Below are 19660 nucleotides of genomic sequence, written 5' to 3' on the forward strand. Positions count from 1 at the left end.
TGAAACTGAAAGTCCAAATTCCACAAAAGGAATGCAATGCCAGGTCTTTTCTTTATGATGAAAAGACGAGAATGATACAAATCCATTTATTGTTTGCATGAATTTATATTCGTTACGAGCTGTCATTGTCAATTGGTATTGCGGCAAAATAAAATTCGATTTTTTAAAGAATTCAAATTCTGTATTAATTTTTTGATATGTAAAATACAGTACATTTTTAAGGGAAAATACAGTACAAATCAAAATACAGGACATTTGAGGATGAAAACAGTACGCAGTATTTGGGTCAAAAATACAGAACAATACTGCAGAATACAGTATGGATACTAGCGTTATATATGCCAAAAATAAATTATAAGGGCATTTTAATTATAAACTATATGACTAAAATCACCTCAACAACATGCACAAATGTGTCTCCCTCATGTCAACCAATTGCAAATAGGGGAAAGTCTTATAAAGCTAGCCATAATGCCCCCTTTCCTTTCTTAAGTATTGAAGACTTTTCTGAACCAAAGTTTTATCACTAACACTATCTTTTCGTAGGATCTTTCTGCTATGCAAGTTTGGTGATTGTCGTTTGCAGGAAAGTATGAAAAATCTAAAAAATTCATTTGGCAGCTTTTCGATGTAAGGTTTTGCTTCGACTAAATAGATGTTTTATCCGCCATTTCTTTGACATACTGATTATCTCAAAACAGTAACTTTATGGACATTTCAAGAAGCATAATGCATCATAGTTTTGGGATAAAATGTCTTTTGTTGTGTGTCATGCCACTGATTTGTTGTGAGACACATTTTACGGCTGCTGGGGCATTATGTCTGAGGCGAGCGAAAAAAACTAAGAATGTGGCCGTTTTGGAAAATGTGTTTGTATCAATCAATTCTCATCTTTTCTATTGGAGTCATTGAAAATTATGTTCCTCATCCGTATTGCAATGAAATACTTACATTTTCTAGGAAAATATATCAATACACTTGGAAATATCTCAATGTTTTCTTAAGGGGGGCATATTATAACACTTTACCCTACACCTGGTTTATCATCATACATAATGCTTGTTTTACTAATGAACCAAACATGTCGTAAGCCCACCATACTGAATCATTGAAAACATTCCGTATTTCTATGTGTCGGTTTTGCACGATACGCTTTGTGCGATGATTCGTTTAATTCATGCGGTTGAAATTTTACAGCCTAATTTTGGCACGAAATTTCACCTCAATTCCCTTCTATACCAAACATTTAAGAAAACTTCAATTTTAAGATACTTGGGATTATCTCATAGTAGTGATAATTTTATCATAAATTACTGAACATACATAAGAATATGTTGCAACGTCAAATACAACAATAGGCATTCACAGTTAAGTTCTTCTCATTCTTGTACAGAGTTTATTCGAAAAGGGCACCCCATAGTAAAGTAAGACGTATTCACGTCAAAATTGTAAGCCATAATTAAAATTTACAATTTTGTTTCTGGCAGAGACTTGTTACTCAGCTTCTTATATCCTGTCCAATAAATTCATGCTGTAATTTGAATCAATTAGTTGATCTGCGGTTTCCGTTCAGTGCATTAACTTGCGTGATAGGAATAAGAATGATTCGATCGAATCCAGTTTTTGCTCTTGCCATTGGCAAAAAATATAGCAATTTCATCTAGTAGTGGTTCTGAAAATGGAATCAATAAATCGACTCTTCTCGAGTTCATATAACATATTGCAACGTCCTTCCTAATCTCAAAACTAGTCTCACATAGGGTAAACTGATTTTAGTTGTGCTGGTGGTTTTGAAAGTGTAAATAATTTCATACATTGAATTATCAGTATTTTTCAATTTTTCATCGAAGCTTTTTTAGTTTCACACACAATTTCAAATACCTAGAAAACGCAGTTCCTAGATCATGAGGTCGGGTTATCAGAACAAATCATCATCTGCCGAGACCTGCACATTCATTGCTTATCATTTGCGTTCTTCATAACTGTTGACGGTTGACTGTTTCTGTGTTAGTAGATGCTGTCACGGTCAAGGGATTTCGTTAGATGAGAAACACGAAATTCGTAAAGTAACGAAACGATCTTGCCCCAGCCGTCGTCGTCGTCGTCGTATTCGTTGTTGTCGGCGTAAGAGACAGAGAGAGAAGAGCCATCCAAGATCAACCTGTTTTGCTTCCCAGTGCGTTCCTCAGTTGGTGTGTCTGTGTGTATCGATCAACCCGCGGAGGGGTTCTGCGGACTCTAATCAGGCGTAATCAGTATCGAACGGGATTTCCTAGTGAAATGACGATCTTTTTGAGGTTTTGGGTGGGGTTCGTTATAATTGTTGCGATTCAGGCTGGTAGGTACAAATAGTCAAAGTATTTTATTTACTGATAATTACACAAATTATGTTATCTTACAGTCGATTTGTATGACCCTTGCGAAGATGCATCCGGGGCTCCGGGTCTCTGTGTTCCGATTAAGTCTTGTGAGCCGATTAGTGCAATCCTGAAGCGAGGCAATCTTTCCAGTGAAGAACGGATTTACTTGAAAAAATCCAATTGCGGAATGATGGGTTCCGGAAGGGCCATCTGTTGCCCACTTCCGAAGATGCTGAAGGCTCGATTTAGTGCCCCTGCGACTCTACCTGCAGTTGGCATTTGTGGAGTAGATTCTGGCAGCCGTATCGTCGGAGGAGAAGTAGCTCAACTGGATGAATATCCATGGTTGGCGAGAATTCAGTACTACAAATGTGAGTATATAAGAAAACAATCGATCGATGGAATACTGACAAGCTGTTTGCGATTTCAGCCAACAAGCGCTTCGGATTCCACTGTGGTGGGGTTCTGATCAATGATCGTTACGTATTGACTGCGGCTCATTGCATCCAAAATGTTCCGACTTCTTGGAAAGTGTAAGTAAACTGTTTTTACCAACTATTCGATGCCGCAACTAATCGCGTTCAATCACCTCAACAGTTACAAAATTCGCCTGGGCGAGTACGATACCGAGTCGGACGTGGAGTGCAACTTCCATGACAAAGACGACTGTGCCAATTCGGTCCAGGACGTGTTGATATCTTCGTACTACATCCACGAAGACTACTTCCAGGAGAATGGTGCCGATTACAATGATATCGCGCTGATCCGACTATCGACACCCGTTAACTATACCGCATATATCAGCCCCATCTGTTTACCAGTCACCGATGAGTTGAAGAAACTTTCAACCGAAGGCAAAAAAATGACTGTCGCTGGATGGGGACAGACGGAGACAGGGACGCCTAGCAGATATAAGAAATTCCTGCAAATTGAAGGCTGGCAAAATGCTCGCTGTGAGGAGGCCTTTACCTCGGCCAACGTCGACATCATCGAGAGTCAACTCTGCGCGGGTGGCACCAAAGGCGAGGATTCCTGTCGAGGCGATTCCGGCGGACCGTTAATGAAGCTCGAGACAGTCGGCAGGCAGTCGGCATGGTTCCTCAAAGGTATCGTGAGCTTCGGTTCCAATAAGTGTGGAACGGAAAATGTTCCGGGCGTTTATACTAGACTTAGTAACTATGTGGATTGGATCCTGGAGAACATTGAAGAGTAATAATAGTGATATGTTTTTATTTGATTGATCACAACCCTGAACTGTGTCGGTGGAGTAGGAGTAAGGACTTTCTGATAGTTAGGCGTCAAATTTTTTTTCGGAATTCTCGATTGTAGATTTTATGAAAAATCTCACAATTACTATTTCAAAACTGTTTATTTGCTAACTAAACAAATTATTTTGTGACGAAAGAAAAAAAGAACAGTTTCTTTTGAGTATTGCAGGATAAATTATATTTCTCCCTCTCACGGATCAATATGGTTTGAAACCCAGTTGACAAATCGATGGACATTCGTGTAAACACCGGGAACATCTCGCATGCCACACTGTCTCCCGAAGCTGACCACTCCGGCAAGATAATAGACGACCTGTCCCTTGGAATACTCGACGTCCATCAGTGGTCCACCCGAGTCACCTTTGCAGGAATCTTTTCCAGCTTCTCCCCCGGCACAGATTTGCCGATCGTCAATCTTCGCGTTTGGGTACTGCTCCTGGCAGTGTTGCATCGACACCCCGCTTACCGCCACGAACAATTTATACCGGCTACCCCGTTCGGCCTCGGTTTGACCCCATCCGGCAACGAACATTTTTCGAGTATCATACGACCGACTCGCAAAACTAGCGTCAATCGGTAGACAGATTGGCACTACAGTGTCCGAGTAACGGGCTTTCTCTGCTAACCGCAGCAAGGCAATATCGTTGTGCACTTCCGTCCTGCTGCTGATAAAATCTTCATGCGGTATCGATTTCTCCACCCGAATGTCCTGCACCGGGTCAAAGCAATCGCTGCTATCGGCATCGTCACAGTCCGGATCGGTGGATGTGTCCCATTCACCCAGACGGACACCGGATCTGCAAATGAAATGATATTATAATTATTATTATATTCTCTCATTCATCCTCGGATTTAATCGAAAGAAAAGAGAGTTCTCCTGTTATATATCAGCATCAGTTGAATAATTTCCGAGAATAGCCATCATTAACGAACCGTTCAAGATAATTATCGTAACCAGTTATCAAGCAAACCTTGGAAAATATTGATTTTCTCGACACTGTTTCGCCATATTACTTAATTAGAGAAACGTTACATTTTTTCACCAAATGCCATATGTTCAGAAAACAAAAAGGTCGTAGGAAACTATGTTCCCCATTAAGCTTCTACTTGTTACTGTTCACATCAATGTCTATTTGTTTTCAAGATATTGGATATCCAAGTAACAGACGTTATTACATTTTTATGACAATAACCTATATGAAACAAATTTATCGAACAAGCTGAAGCCAATGAAACATGAATTATAACTACTATGTTATACAAAAAGCGTAAGAGGAGGAGCTTGTGCGACATACCAAGGGTAACGAACAAATTTTCTCCGTTATGAATATTTGATTTGATTCAGTGCCCATCAGCCATATTGAAACAGAAAAATATACACGTTTGTGTCAAGTTACAGTTTGTTGATGTTTTTTCCACTCAACATTATTAACAACGATTTACAAGATCTAAATCTAATCAAAACAAAAATATAGAATTCGAACTTATTTAAACCCATTATACTCATTGCACTTGTTCAGAACCATCGATATTATGGGTTTCGAAATATCGTCATACAATTTGAAGCAGAAAGTCGAAAAGTATTAATATTTTTTGACGGAAAAATGGGTAGAACCTAATCGTGAAAATCTCGAATTGTACTAGACGCAACAACATAATTCTTTCTCCATATTATCATCATCAGAAATATTATCTTTCATTTATGATTAGACATTGAACAGTGTGAGATAACCGAGAATAACTCAAAAATTAACTGTTTTAAAACAATGAAGAATCATCACGCTTGCTTGTCCTGGACAATTTTTCAGGTAGTCTCAGGCGAAAGACCTTCTGCGTGGTACAAAGCTTCAAACGATCAGGTTGCACTCTCGTTCGTTTGTGAGGCTTTATTGGGATTGGATTCTGGAACTGAAATACTGCTACCAGCGCCATTGGCGAGCGATGGTGAACTCATGAAACAATATTTCCCTTTTCTGAACATCAAATAATAAACAACCATCGTTTTATTTAAAAAAAAATCTTGGTAAAATGCTAACAAGCAGCATAAAACTTATATACTTCATAAACGTTGTGGCATATTTTCAAAAAGTCGTCAATATTCATAAATTTGGTGAAGTTTTGAAATACAAATAAAAAATACAATGTATTCAAATGTGTACATAAAATCAACAAGTTTTCTATTCAATAACAAGTAAATTTATTGTTGAAATGGATTTAAAACATAACGATTCATATTTTGAATGTACACGTGGTAATAATAAATGTTAAATATCCAATACATCAATAAAGCAATTGTGTAATCATCCTGTTTATTGATGACCAATCGATACTCCATTCATCAAATTGGTCCCCTATATTATATCATCAGGTTGAATGCCTTTGGTTAGGAAGAAAACTTGTTTTTATATTGTTTAGAAATAGCGAATAATGTCTTTCAGTGTGAGCAGAAAACATACCAAGTAACATATTAAACCTAATAAATACTTCACGGAAAGACCGAAATCAGTATTTGAGCGAAAAAATTAGTTGATTTTCTGATTTTAGTTAGTTATTTTTTGAGACAACTAAAAAAATCTTACTTTTGCCAATTTAGATTTTTTAATTCTAATTCCCTTAATAATAATAAAATATTTGCTGAAATGGCTATTTTTTTAGTTGAATTCACCAATTAAACGTGCTGTCATTTCTCAGCTAAGGCACACTTCATTTCTATTCAACTAATTTTATAGTTGAATTAGAGAAATAAAACGTTGTTTTCAACCAATATGAATGGTTGAATTGGTTTCTGCAATTTTCAGCTATATGGCGCTCTGTAACCGAGAAAATGTTAACATCGTAATGACTACACAGAAAGAAAAGGTGAAACTTACACGACATATAAACCGATAGTACTATGAAATAGACATCAGTTGAAACGAAAAGCTGATTTAAAACCAGGATTGATGTAAAATTACATGAAAATTCATTTAGTTTTTCATTGAACAAGACTGTATATTTACAAACCGCTTCGTTTTGTAATGTAAACTTCCATTCAATTGCCTGCTCCAAATATGTGCATGAAAATAAATGTAAAATCACAAAATATTTTTATTAGTGTACTAGCCACTAGATGGCACACTACAACCGAAAAAAAATTTCAGTCGCGGTTGTCTTTTCTATATTGGCAGGTATAAATACGATGTTGTATTGGAGAAAAAGACATAAACGAAACGTAAGCTTCTTTTTGAAAATTTTTCTTCTAAATCGCTGTTTTCTTCATTCGACTTCGCGAAATCGACTCTCTCACTGAAAACTTTGAGCACTCGGAAAACATAAACCGAATACAAGTAGTTTGAAACTCACTTCACTGTTCCGCATAAAAACATTATTACGCACAATCGCTTCAAATGCGCACAAATTCTGAATAAATACACTTTCCACTAAGAGTTAGCGCCATTTTTACAAATCGTTTTAGAAATTTATGTATATGGATATATCGTAACACATGCGAAAAACATCTAAACAATTTGCAAGCAGTTGCAATAAGACTGTCCTTTTTAGCTTTTTAATAGATTGTTTTGCTTTGACACTTCTCATGAGTTTTTGGCTAATAATCTTGTTAATACAACCCATTTCGTTTTTATTTTCTTTGTGCTGTCCTTCAGTAATAATGGTGATAGATAAATAGAAACAATTTTTCTGATTTTAAAAACAAAATTAGTTGTCAATGAGAATTTCGTGTTGGATTGAAATATTATTGGTTGGTGTCCAGGATATTCGTCAACTAAACACATTCTCTAAAAATAAGAGCTTTTTCACAAAGTAAATTCTCAATTTTCACTAATTTTATAGTTATTTTGGAAATTTTGTTATTAAAATCAACTAATCCAAAAACAGTAATACGAATTAGGCGCAGAGCTAATTCCGGTCGTTCCGTGTTGTAGTAGTTTTCGGTGTTACTTCATGAATATAGCATAACAATTTTAAACTCCTCAAAATCCTAATAAAACCATTATGAGATTATACTCCAGCCTAGTAGACCATTTTTCATAAGACTTATGTGGCAAAATGAAGCATCAAACCTATGTCAAATCTGTTTCAAAATGATTTCAAATTCAAGAAGGTTATAAATTAAGCTTTATGATAAACATGAATGTTTCGCAATGAATAAACTGTTACGTTGATAGCATTTTTCTAGAATATGTGTGCCATGTCGATTTTGATGGTTTCATACTAAGAATATCTTAGACTTATTTACTATTTTGAAGTTCAATATCAAAAGATTCAAACTGAATACCTTGAAATTTATGTGGATTTTACAAAAGTCGTCATGATTTATAAACAAAATTTGGTGATTCATCACTTTTTTGGTAGGAATCAGCTTCGTTGTATAAAAAATAGTGCTAGTGTTCCGAAAATCAGTTCTAAAAGCCTTTCATATTTTTTCCTATTTTTGTTTGATGTCAGTGAATGTTACGGTAGAACATCAAAATTATGGACATCAAATTTTCCCTAATGCTAATTACATTTAAACAATGAAGGAAAAAATCCTGTATCCTAAAACAAACGTGTCATAAATGTGCCCTAAAACCATAAAATTTGATATGAGTAAAACTGTCATCCGATGAACACAAAACTAGTTTTAAAATTCAGAGAGGCATTGATTATATCTGTCCTAAATCAGTTACTAGGAATACACTTCAAACCGCAAAATTTTTTGGTTTCTATAGCAACGATCATCGGAGCTGGGAAATCAAGCTAAGTTTTGAGTTGTTTCGTTTCACTGTATATTCATTCTGGCGCAAAACATGTCTGTCACCTCATCGTTGTACGCGTACAGCGTTGTACAGAAATCATTGTACGGAAATCACATGTTTGTCAGTGGTATAATTGTAGTTCGGAATTCAAGCTCAGTATTCAGTTCTAGAATAATTGCTGAAAATAAGTTCAGCCCCAGAATTCTAGAACTGAATTCAGTTCCAGTCATACTTTAGTAAGGATGCACCGTTACAGTTGCGTAAGCAAAAGTTGCAAAATTCACACAATCAATCAACAAATACAAATGATTATTAAAATTTGGAAGTGCACAATAAGCATACCAGTATTGTTTGTATTTACGTCCTCCAGTAATGACTCTGACATTACCCACCCGCCTTTTTGTTTCTGAAAACAATATTTTGCCTTTATCTATACTGCCCATACTTTCATATCAGTCCCATATGGATTTAATTGCATCAATACCTGATATGATATTTCAAATCTAATTATAACGAACGATTAAAAGTTTCACACAAATGAAAAATCAAACATGAAATCTTTCCACGTGCGAGAGAAGCATAGCATGCTAAGATTGGACCGGTATGCGAGTATCTTTTCGTTCGTTAACAAAAGTACTAGCAGATGGGACTCATCTTGTTGCGTAACAGATTTTTTATAAACGAATGACAAAAAATGCAATATTTCATTGGAAAAATATTGAATCAGTTTGAGACATCATTGTCGAAAATTTTTAAAGAAGGCTGGGGTCTGGCAATCTATTTGTAGGTACGGTGAAATTTCGCAACCCTTCATCACAACTGCTCCGATGAACAATGAAACATGCATCAAGAAGTGTTTACAAAATCTATTTTCACCCATGATTCGAAGCCACAAGAATCCTACTATCTTCAAGCTGCATAGAGAGGAAATAATATACAAAGGCGGAGTTTTTTACTTTTAACTCCCTTCTCTATTACTGTCAGAAAGCAAAGAGCAAAAACCTACAAAGAGTAAAACCAACTTGCTGTTGAGAAGTACTTTCTGGGACAGTCTTTAATCAGTTTGTGATTAATAACGTATCTTGGACAAGGTGGGGACTATTTAAGCAAAGTATCCGAAGAGATTGACACAATTTCAATCATAACTACTAATTCGGGCCTGGATAAATAGATTAAAAGTTAATGTATTAATCAGATGTTTAAATCTAGACCTGTAAGGTTTTAACAGACAGAAAGCTCACAGCTCTTATTTTCATATATAAATGTGTGGAATTTCGCAAAATAATTTTGTTTGATTCTTGAAAAAACAAAAAGGTTTGTCCATCAATTATTACAATCTACAGAGTGCAACAGTTCTCAGATCGGTAATACCATCTCTGGAAAACGAAGTGAGTTCCACTATTGCAGATACTTCCGAAACCGGAATCCGAGAACCGGTATAACCGAACCGAGAAAAATCACTGAAATCCATGTTTGAGCCTATAGTCACAATATCCGGTCGTTATTTGAAAACCGGTAATCAGCAAAACCGACATCAATTTGTTTGGCCAACTACTCACAATGACTATCGATTGGAATAGTTTTGAGGCAAGCTTAGATATTAGTTTCCGTGTTTCACTCGCCGCTTTTAGTGACCGCATAAATATTTTAATAATCCTCACCATGTTATCCCGCAACCGGATGTCGGATTCGGATGAAATTCAGGAATCCAATAAGGGACCACAAGACCTTTCATTTTAATCTAAGTTTGTGAAAATCGGTTAATCCAAAAGCTGAGAAAAGTGAGTGAGATCCATTTTGGAATATATGACCACTATTTCCGATACTTCCGGAATCGGAAAACGGGAATCAGGGTAGCCAGAACCGGTCTGTTTTATTTCTCAACTGGTAATGCCGATTGGAATAGTCACGAGGTCAGTTTAGATCTTCCTTTAGGTTTTTTGTTTCGCCACTTTTAGTGAGGGAATCAAATTTTCAACACACTTTACCCTATAATTCAAAAACCGGAAGTCGCATCCGGATGAAACTTTGGAGTTTTGTATAGGACAATGAGATCATTCATTTGAACTTCACCTTGTTGAAATCAGTCATGCCATCTGTGAACAAAGTGAGGAAATAATTTGAAAATATATTTTTTACACTAATCACCCTGCAATTCCGGAACCGGAAGTCGGATCGAAATGAAATTCAGGAACTTTGTATAAGGCATTTATACCTTTCATTTGAATCTAAGTTGAATCTAATTTAAGTTGAGAAAAGTTAGTGCACTTTTTTAATTTTTTTTTGACATATCATCCTGTAATTCCGGAACCGGAAATCGGATTCAAAAAAACTTTGAACTTTGTATGGGATTACAAGACTGTTCATTTGAATCTAAGTTTGTGAAAATCGGTTCAGGCATCTCGAAGAAAAGTGTAGTGCAAAAAAATGTTACATACATTCATACACACACATACATACATGACACTCAGCCCTCTGGGCCTCGGTTCAAAAGTCTTTGATATCAGTTTAACCATGATAAATTATTATGCCAACATTAATGGCAATAATGATTAACAGTGATGACAGAAAAACACTAAAGATTTTGTCGTGGAATGTAATATTTAAGGCCAGGTTCTTCCGAACAATTTTTATAAAACCGAGAAAAAATTCCTGCGAATTGCTACAAAGAGAAGTTGTTTGCGAAAAGGAAGAACGGTGCGCGCCCAGACGGCGAGGGGTGGATTCACCACCTGGGTACGCACCGTTCGAGCTTCCAGGATGGTTTTTTCTTTAAACCGCTTTTATTTTCATTTGGGTGTCACTCGTATTTCGAAACTATTACACTTATCTACATGAATCGAAACATGCGGGCCACCCGCTGGGTCTATGTGACCTGGGGGTGTTTCCCGCGGACCCATTGAAACGTATAATCGTCATCTGGAAGACACTAATGTCATATTTAATCCACCGACCATTGCCGATCGCCAGCTGCACACTGAATCTACCAGAATCGACCATTGCGACCGGAATTCGCCACTACCCTAATGATAATACCCTAGTTTTAAGTTAGTTATAATTTAAAATAAGAAAATGCCCTTGGCATCTAGAGCTTAAGCAGTGTGCCTTCAAATACGTTGAATAAAAAAATACATGAATCATATATATATATCATACATATTTCTTAGATGTCTCTCTATGGTCTCTACCACAACCAAAAATATTCATTGTTATTTAAAACCTTTTTTAATCCACCTAGTGGTGTAATGATGCCTTTCTCATATTACTTATGTTTTCAAAAACATCACTAGAAGATTCTGACAACTTTCTTTGTTATAAACTACCATCACCTTTTCAATTTGTAAACAGTTATGTCAAGTTAATATAGATTTTAATGTGGCAACCCTGAACGCTATACAAAGCACGCTGTGTGCTAGGTGGGTTCGTTTTCTTCTTCTTCCGTGCCAGCACGTACCGATACGTACCGGTGTTGCATCATTTTGTATGACAGTTTGAAAGTTTTGACATTCATTGACCTGTAATTTCGAAAACGGAAGTCGAACCTGGGTAAAATTGAAAAGTATCTCAGACACAGACACTGAAAGCTTCAATTTGAATCAAGATTTGTAAAAATCGGTTTAACGGTTGCTGAGAAATGGAAGTGAGTTTCGATCTTTTATTCACTATTACCGGTGCGTTCGGAAGCACTAGTAGTAGAATTATATATCCTCCAACTAACAAGGTCTGGCAAATATATGAATTTATCAGTAACGCCATCGCTTGTGAAAAAATGCTGATGAAATTCAAAAATTCTACTAATCGCGCTTTAATACCGGAACCGGAAGTCGGATCTAGATCAACTTTGTGGGGACTTTTTAAATAATTTCAAGCCCATCTTAGTTTGCATCTTAGTTGGTAAAAATCGGTTGAGAAATATCCGAGAAAATTGAATGTGCATTTTCTCATAGATTTGCACATATTGCATAGTAATTCCGGAACCGGAAGTCGAAACGGAATAAAATTCAATAGCAGTCTATGGGACCATGAGACCTTTTGTTTGAATCTAAGTTTGTGAAAATTGGTTAGCCATCTTTGAGAAAATCGAGTGACAATTTTTTTCATTCTTTTGTGCATATCATGCTGTAATTCCGAAACCGGAAGTCAGATCGGAATAAATTTCAATAGCGATCTACGGGACCATAAGACCTTTCATTTGAATCTAAGATTGTGAAAATGAGTTGGCCATCTCTGAGAAAATCGAGTGAGATTATTTGTCACATACACACACACATACATTTGCTCAGTTCGTCGAGCTGAGTCGAATGGTATATGACATTCAGCGCTCCGGGCCTCGTTTCAGAAATACGTTTTCACATGGATTGTATAACCTTTCTCTATGAGAAAGACAAAAAGTTTTAAACAATGGAAAGAACAAAAAGGGGTCGAAAATTAAAAAAATCTGCGATTTTGTTTTTATTTTTTCTCAAAGGAAGTGTTCCATGGTAGTACAGGGAAGAACCAATTCGATACAGGACACGAAACTGTTCTGCTTTCCGCTTGCAGATAACTCGTTTCCAAGAAATGATGACACCCACAATCAAACAAACACATCGTACGAGTTTAGGCAGCTGTTTTCAGAGTCGCCGTATTTTTATCCATGAAAAGTTTTACACTAAGGTCTCTTTTTTTACACGGTTTTTTATACACGACTTTTTTTACACGGTTTTCGCAATTAGCACGGTTTCTGATGAGAGTTTAAAAAGCAGCGTCATTTGTTTTTTTTAGATAAAAGGGAACAGGTTGTCTGTAAGAAAACGATTATGAGAGCTAATTTAAAGTTTGAAAGTTAACTAAAATCATTCATTCAACAATTCACGGGATCATTGACTGTCGTTCCATAAAATGATTAATCAGTCTTCAGATCTTGAATCCCTGTTGTAAATTACACGACAACGTCTCTTACGCTCAGTTGTGGTGTATGATGTCAGCATCGTCATTGATATCATCGAGAATTTCGTAGCGTTGAAGAACTAGTCGGATTTACTAATCTCATCAACTCTTCGTCATATCAAACAGTACAGTGTATTTTATACCCATTTGAATTCTATAGCTCTAGTAGTAATATGATTTACGCCGATGAAATGAGTTTCTTCAGCATGATACATAGTAATACCTTTTCTAATTTGATCCATATTCATCTCTATGAATTCTTCCCATTTGATTCTGTCGCTGCGTGCATAGATCTTCACCCAATTCCTATGTCTTCCCACTCAGTTTAGTTGAGAATTGAAAAGTTGAGTTCGGAATTGAAAAGAAGTTATTCTCAAGCTTTTTTTGTAGTGAAAGTATTTATGGGTTCTAATTGTACGTATTATCGTTCTTTTGAAAACTGAATGCAATATACAGAAGGTATGATCCATTTAGAATAATTTGCTTATCGTACAACGCGTTTCCTAAATGTTCTAATTTTAATTTGTCATCCAATGTGTTTTATCAAGTATGACTGGACCCTTCTCGTAACCTCAGGCTGTTTTTTAGATTTCCGTTTCTATTGGGAAATAACAGTTACATTTTCACAGTTATGTGCACTTTGCATAAATTTGGGGGTTAAAAATTATCTTTTTCCCCTTCAAATAATCAAAAGTTATATTTCATCCAACACAAAACAAACAAATAATCAAATCTGCGGTTTTTGGAATTGTCACGTCAAATTTCCCACGCGGTTATTTTTGCACGGTTTCCGCAATTAACAAAGATTTCTTTTACAAGGATTTATTTCACACGGCACGTAACCCCCGTGTAAAAAGAGACCTGAGTGTATTTTGAAATATTATTTAATCGATAAACGAGTTTTTAAAATAAAAAAACAAGTTTTGGACAAACATGACTTTAAGCGTTGTTTTTAAATCTGATTAGCTGATTTAAAATACTCATCGATGTTATCGTAATAGACGAGACAAGGCTGAAGTACGATAACTGTTCGCTGAAGTACTGAAAGTATTTACAAACCAAAAATTTTTCGTAAATAAATTTAAAGAAACAACCTTTCAAATAAATGTATAATTTAAATCTATCAAACCATTTTTTTATTATTGCATTTTAAAATTCGATATATTTCGTGGAACACCCTGTATTTCATTAAGTAAATGGTTTGAAACGACAAGAAAATACTTGCGACTCTAACATTTCGTAAATTGTAATTATTTACTTTTCCGAGTCAACAGAATTCTGACCTTTAACTTTGACGCATCAAAACCATTATTCAGGCGGATTGCATTACTCACACATTAAGCTTTATTTTAAAAATAATTTTTTTTAATAAATATATGCGGTGTGTATCTACTAACAGAAGCAAATGTTTTAATGTAGATAATAAAACCATCCGAATTTTGTCATTTTAACAAACTAGCGAGGTACTGCTGCGTAATGACAGAATGTTCTAAAGGTTTAGTGACAATTATCTAGACTTGACAATACTTGAAATTCAGGTTGTAAAGAGACCAAACTTGTTTACAAAGCAAAGTGCATATAATTGGTAACTTTAATATCGTATATATCGCAAATAGTAGAAAAAACCGCTACTAAAGTAGCGTTTTGATGAGAAAACCTAATGTTAATCCACCTAGTGGTGTGATAATACCTTTCGGCAACATTTCTCAGCTTGACCTTCGAGCTTGATCTCCGATCAAATAGTAGCTCAACTGAGCCTAAGCTGCACACAGAGACATTTTCCGATCTCGAAGTCGAATGGTACATAACACAAGGGCTCTCCGAGGCTCTGATCGAAAGTCGGGCTTTCCAGCAATTCTTTTACCTTTCCATAGAGAAAGGCAAAAACGGTTAGTAATAACTAGTCGTTATTCTGTGGATTTTAACACAAGAAAAAGAGTACCACCATTAATGATCTATAACACTATACTACATTTGTTAATAGATAGTTCTTCCCACGTAAAAAGCCTCGTTTTCATAAGCAAAAATCAGTTTGATACACATAGATTCGCAGTATAAAACAGTGCATCAAAACATCTGTTGGAGCTTCTATAGTTATCTTAAGTCTCAGATCATATCACGGAAAACACGAAATATGAATTTCTAGACTTAATTAAACGCATAATAATGATGCAAGCTAATGCAGAACATGAGTCACCATACTTACACCGTCCAAGCCTTGGGAATGCCCACAACGCAATGAGCCGCCGTTAGCACGTAGAGTTCGTTGATTAACGATCCTCCACAATGGAAACCATACTCATTGCCTGGAAAAGTCAGCGAAGATACAATTAGTTTTCTCCAAATAATCACTGCCCTCATAGAATCGATGCTTACTGCGTCTGTCGTGGTGCTGAATCCGAGCCGTCCACGGATATTCGTCGATCTTGGTTCGCTCACCTCCCACGATCCGATCGCTGTACTGGATTCCACAGACCGGTGCCCGCGGTAGTAAATTAATTCTATCCACATTTAATGGTTCCGCATCGGCTCGGTTGGTTAGGGCTGGCTGCGTCACCGCACCCGGTGGGGAACCGGTAGGTTTGGCACAACAAACCAGAGCTTTTTTCTGGTATGTCCCACAACGGCTTGCTTCGACGTACCGAATATCATTATTGTCTAGAATAGGTTTCTGAAGAACCTGTCGTATGAAATTACATTCTGCTACGAGCACACAAGAACCCGGTTCTTGGACGGGTGTTCTACAGCTGGACCAATCTGTTGAATACGGAAGATTTGCAGACGTGATTGTAATCGTACTAATGAAGAATAATGTTTACAACGTACTCACATTGACCTTGGACGCCCGTTGCTCTCAGGAAGCCGGTTAGTGTAATTACAAACAACTGCAACAACATACTAGTAGTCATTAGACCGATGCACTGCTATCCTATAGTCAACGGCCTACGAGGATTCGGCACTTACTGAGTATGCGACGGGCCGATGAATCAAACTGACCAGCTCAAACAGTAAAAACAAAAACAACGAAACCCGATGTTGCAGGTTCACACAAGTGTCTCTCATCGAAAGTTGCTGCTTTGTGTAACTGTGTGTGACAAGTTAGCTGGAGATTCCCAGTGAAAAAAAAACCTGTTCCATTATCTCGGGGGAGTGAGAGAAACTGTTCTATAGATTGTTTGCTTCACAATATTAACATTATTTTTTCCAACCGCTCAAAGGCTCACACTTCGGGTGTTTGCTTTTCAAAATAATCCAAAATTATTATACATGATACAAGATCAATCCAACATTTAGATTAGAAGAAGCACCCTACCCGTGAAAAAAAACCGCTCAGAACCGGTTCGCGAAGCTTGAAGCACGTGATAAGGGAACTGGTTCTCTTTAAATTCTAACGTTTTGCCTCAAAACAATAAGGCGAATGGAATGAGAAAAACTACAAGCAAAACGAAGCAACAATGGTTTTCCCTCTCTGTCTGGATAATCCGATTATCTCTAGAGCTAGTGATTTTTTTTCTAGGGTAACGGGATCCATATTCATCTGAGCTTCTTCATTCATCTCATCATTGAAACTTGTGGAATAAAGTAATATCTTCATTCTTCGTTCCGTGAACCAGCTCAAATTGTGAAATGTAAAACGAATATAAATTGTAATGAGAGTATAGAAATTGTAATCACCAATAATTGAATTAAATTTTTTGTCAATGTAATCATTTTATTACTTGAATCTTGTTTAAAATAGTGAGTACACTTTACTGTACATTTGACAGCATCATTCAAAGTTTGACTGCGAAGGTGATCGCTTCGAGCTGTGTTAGTTTCTTACGAGAGGCAGTTTTTTTTTCAACGACACTCTGCTGATCCTCAACAATCTGAAAAATTTCATCAACATTACTTACCGCTTTCTGAATCGAATTCAAATTGTTAAGGTTTGAGTGGTAACTTTTCTGTCCTATTATTTTGTTATTACCATTAGGACATCAGTCTGTGATTTTTTGTGAGGACAATTCTTAACCTACTTGTTTGGTCGTCAAATGGTGAGAAAACTAAGTCCTCACAAGTTCCTATCTCATGCCTCCCCGAGCGTCTATGATGACATTTGGTCAATAGAACGGCGTCGACTGGGTGCTATCGCCATCTGCGTTAGTAGCAGAATGAGAGGGTGCGAAATGGCTTGTAGTTTGAAGCTCATCCAAAAGTGCAATATTTATGGTAGTATACTGCCACATGTGGTTCTGTTGTTTGTTGCATTATTTGTTATATATTGAATTGAATTATATTACATTGTATTATATATTGTTGTTATTATTATATATAATATTATTATTATTATAATCATTATTATTATTATTATTACTATTATTATAATTATTATTATGATTAACGAAGCATAACTTACACTGCGACATCAACTGTTATACATATATTATGTTGTATGGTATTATACTGCATTGCATTATATCATATTATATTGTATTATATTATATTATATTATAAGAATATGTATTGTGTTATATTGTGTAATGTAATATTATATTGTGCTTTATTATATTATATTATACTCTGTTATATAATGTTTTATTCATTACATTACATTATATTATATTAGGTTATATCACAGAGAACAGATATCCAACAGACATTCATACGTGCAAAGTCGTGTGCAACGGTGATTTGATTTTCACTTGTATGCTTTACACAGCTTTTTAAAAAAGTTTGTACTAGCTTGGTAGTATACTGTATTGAATTAAATTATGTTATATTATATTATATTATTATATATTGTGATATGTTTAATTAATTATATCATATTATATTGTTTTGTATTGCACTAGGATGTGATATATTATATTGTACTGTATTATATTATATTATATTATATTATATTATATTATATTATACTATATTATATTGTATTATGCTCAAGTGTATCGACAACGGGGAGGGGCAGGGAGTGCATCAGGGTATCTTACAAGTGAATGACTGGATGATGGAGTGGATTGCCAACCTGAGTCAAGTGGGGGAAACTTTGTGTTTTTCCCTGAAGGTCTGAAATGAGTAAGACGCACCCTTTTAACAAACAAACCATCAGGCGGGTTTAAGCTGGTACAGCGAAATTCCCGGATGTTCTTGCTGGAAGGCGCCGGGTCTTTAAAACCCATTTTGGCCTTCTTAACAGCAATTAAATGAAAGCTATCTGATAATCAAATTCGGATCTACTGTAAGTCTACCCGCATACACTGGTAATGCCTTGAACTGATGGTAGCTTCAAACATACATACATAGATACATACAATTGTTAACCTACTTGTATGTGTATTGAAGGAAAAGAGTTTATAAACTCACTTATTAAATTGATACCTTGATTTAAAAGTTCCCGAAATTTATTCGGAAAATTGAAAATACGAGATAATTAATCAAAATCGATATTGTCCCCTTTAAAGTACTTCCCATCGACTGCAATATGTCATCGCTTGATTCAATCCTCGAAACATTTTTTATATTCAGTTTGCGGTATGGCCATCAGCGCCATCTGCGATTTTTCCATAATCTCCATAATCTCATCTCGGGTGCTGAAACGCGTTCCACGGAGCGGTTTCTTAAATCGACTGAATAGGAAAAAGTCGTAGGGAGCCAAATCAGGTGATTTCGGTGGCTACTGAATGATATTCGTTTTGTTGAGGGTCTGGCCGTGGGGAAGGAATTCATGATACACAACACCCTTGTAATCAATGAAAACTGTGAGCTTCGCCTTCTTTTCCGACTGAAAACGACGAGGGTTTTTTTCCGATCGCGGCTCATTCGGTGTGCACCATTCACTCACTTGATGTGTGGATTGCGCGTTATACTTGTAAATCCACGTTTCTTCACCGGGAATAAACGGTTTGATGAATGTTGCGTCAGAATCGGCTTTGAAAATCATGTCTTTTGCGACGTCAACGCAGTCCCTTTTTTGCATGAAAAGCAGTTTTATCGGCACCAGCTTTGTAGCGACACGTCTGAGGCCCAAATCATTAAACAAAATGTCTAGAACGGATCCAAAAGCAATGTCCAACTCCTCTGACATTTCTTTAATAGTCAATTCGCGGTCTACAGTCATCCGTTCTTTGAGTGGGTTGATGTTTTCGTCGGTTTTCGGTTTTTAACGCAAAATTTAATGCAAACCCGTTGTTGCAAATTGAATTCCATTTTCAGAATTGTGCAAGGATCGAGGACACGCACAATCGCAGATGTTCTCAATACAGCCTAACTTTTACAAATGTCCAGGTATCAAACTGAAAATTTGAAAGTATCTCAACGACAGATGTGGTAACCTCAAGAAAAAATTGATTTGAATGATTCCGAAAACTTTATAGAAAAAGTGCACTTT

At 36.2% G+C, this 19660-nt stretch overlaps 2 protein-coding genes across 2 annotated transcripts in view; one reads left to right on the forward strand and one right to left on the reverse strand.

Moving 5' to 3' along the window:
- LOC131428745 (uncharacterized) overlaps positions 1-3578 on the forward strand; it is a 30279-nt gene extending 26701 nt beyond the window's left edge. Inside the window, exons 7-10 of the mRNA XM_058592788.1 lie at positions 2073-2338; positions 2402-2731; positions 2791-2893; positions 2958-3578. Coding sequence (XP_058448771.1) covers positions 2073-2338; positions 2402-2731; positions 2791-2893; positions 2958-3573 — 1315 coding nt within the window. The 3' untranslated portion in view covers positions 3574-3578. The remainder of the gene's footprint in view (positions 1-2072; positions 2339-2401; positions 2732-2790; positions 2894-2957) is intronic.
- Positions 3579-3778: 200 nt separating this feature from the next.
- Positions 3779-16390, reverse strand: LOC131428460 (CLIP domain-containing serine protease B4-like). Its single transcript, XM_058592420.1, has 4 exons — positions 16124-16390; positions 15670-16050; positions 15500-15599; positions 3779-4425 (listed from the first exon to the last, which is right to left on the reverse strand). The coding sequence occupies exons 1-4, from the start codon at positions 16200-16202 to the stop codon at positions 3819-3821; spliced, it is 1167 nt and encodes a 388-aa protein (XP_058448403.1). The 5' UTR covers positions 16203-16390; the 3' UTR covers positions 3779-3818.
- Between the last annotated feature and the right edge of the window lie 3270 nt (positions 16391-19660).

The sequence above is a fragment of the Malaya genurostris genome, chromosome 2 (genome assembly GCF_030247185.1).
Source record: "Malaya genurostris strain Urasoe2022 chromosome 2, Malgen_1.1, whole genome shotgun sequence".
In the NCBI taxonomy this organism is placed as follows: Eukaryota; Metazoa; Arthropoda; class Insecta; order Diptera; family Culicidae; genus Malaya; species Malaya genurostris.

Bases quoted from the DNA above. Each gene is read 5' to 3' on its own strand.
- LOC131428460 (XM_058592420.1), bottom strand. From the start codon at position 16,202: ATGACTACTAGTATGTTGTTGCAGTTGTTTGTAATTACACTAACCGGC. The intron at 15,600-15,669 runs GTAAGCATCGAT...TGACTTTTCCAG, and splicing joins TCAGCACCACGACAGACGCA to GCAATGAGTATGGTTTCCAT. The intron at 4,426-15,499 runs GTAAGTATGGTG...TTTCATTTGCAG, and splicing joins ATTCCCAAGGCTTGGACGGT to ATCCGGTGTCCGTCTGGGTG.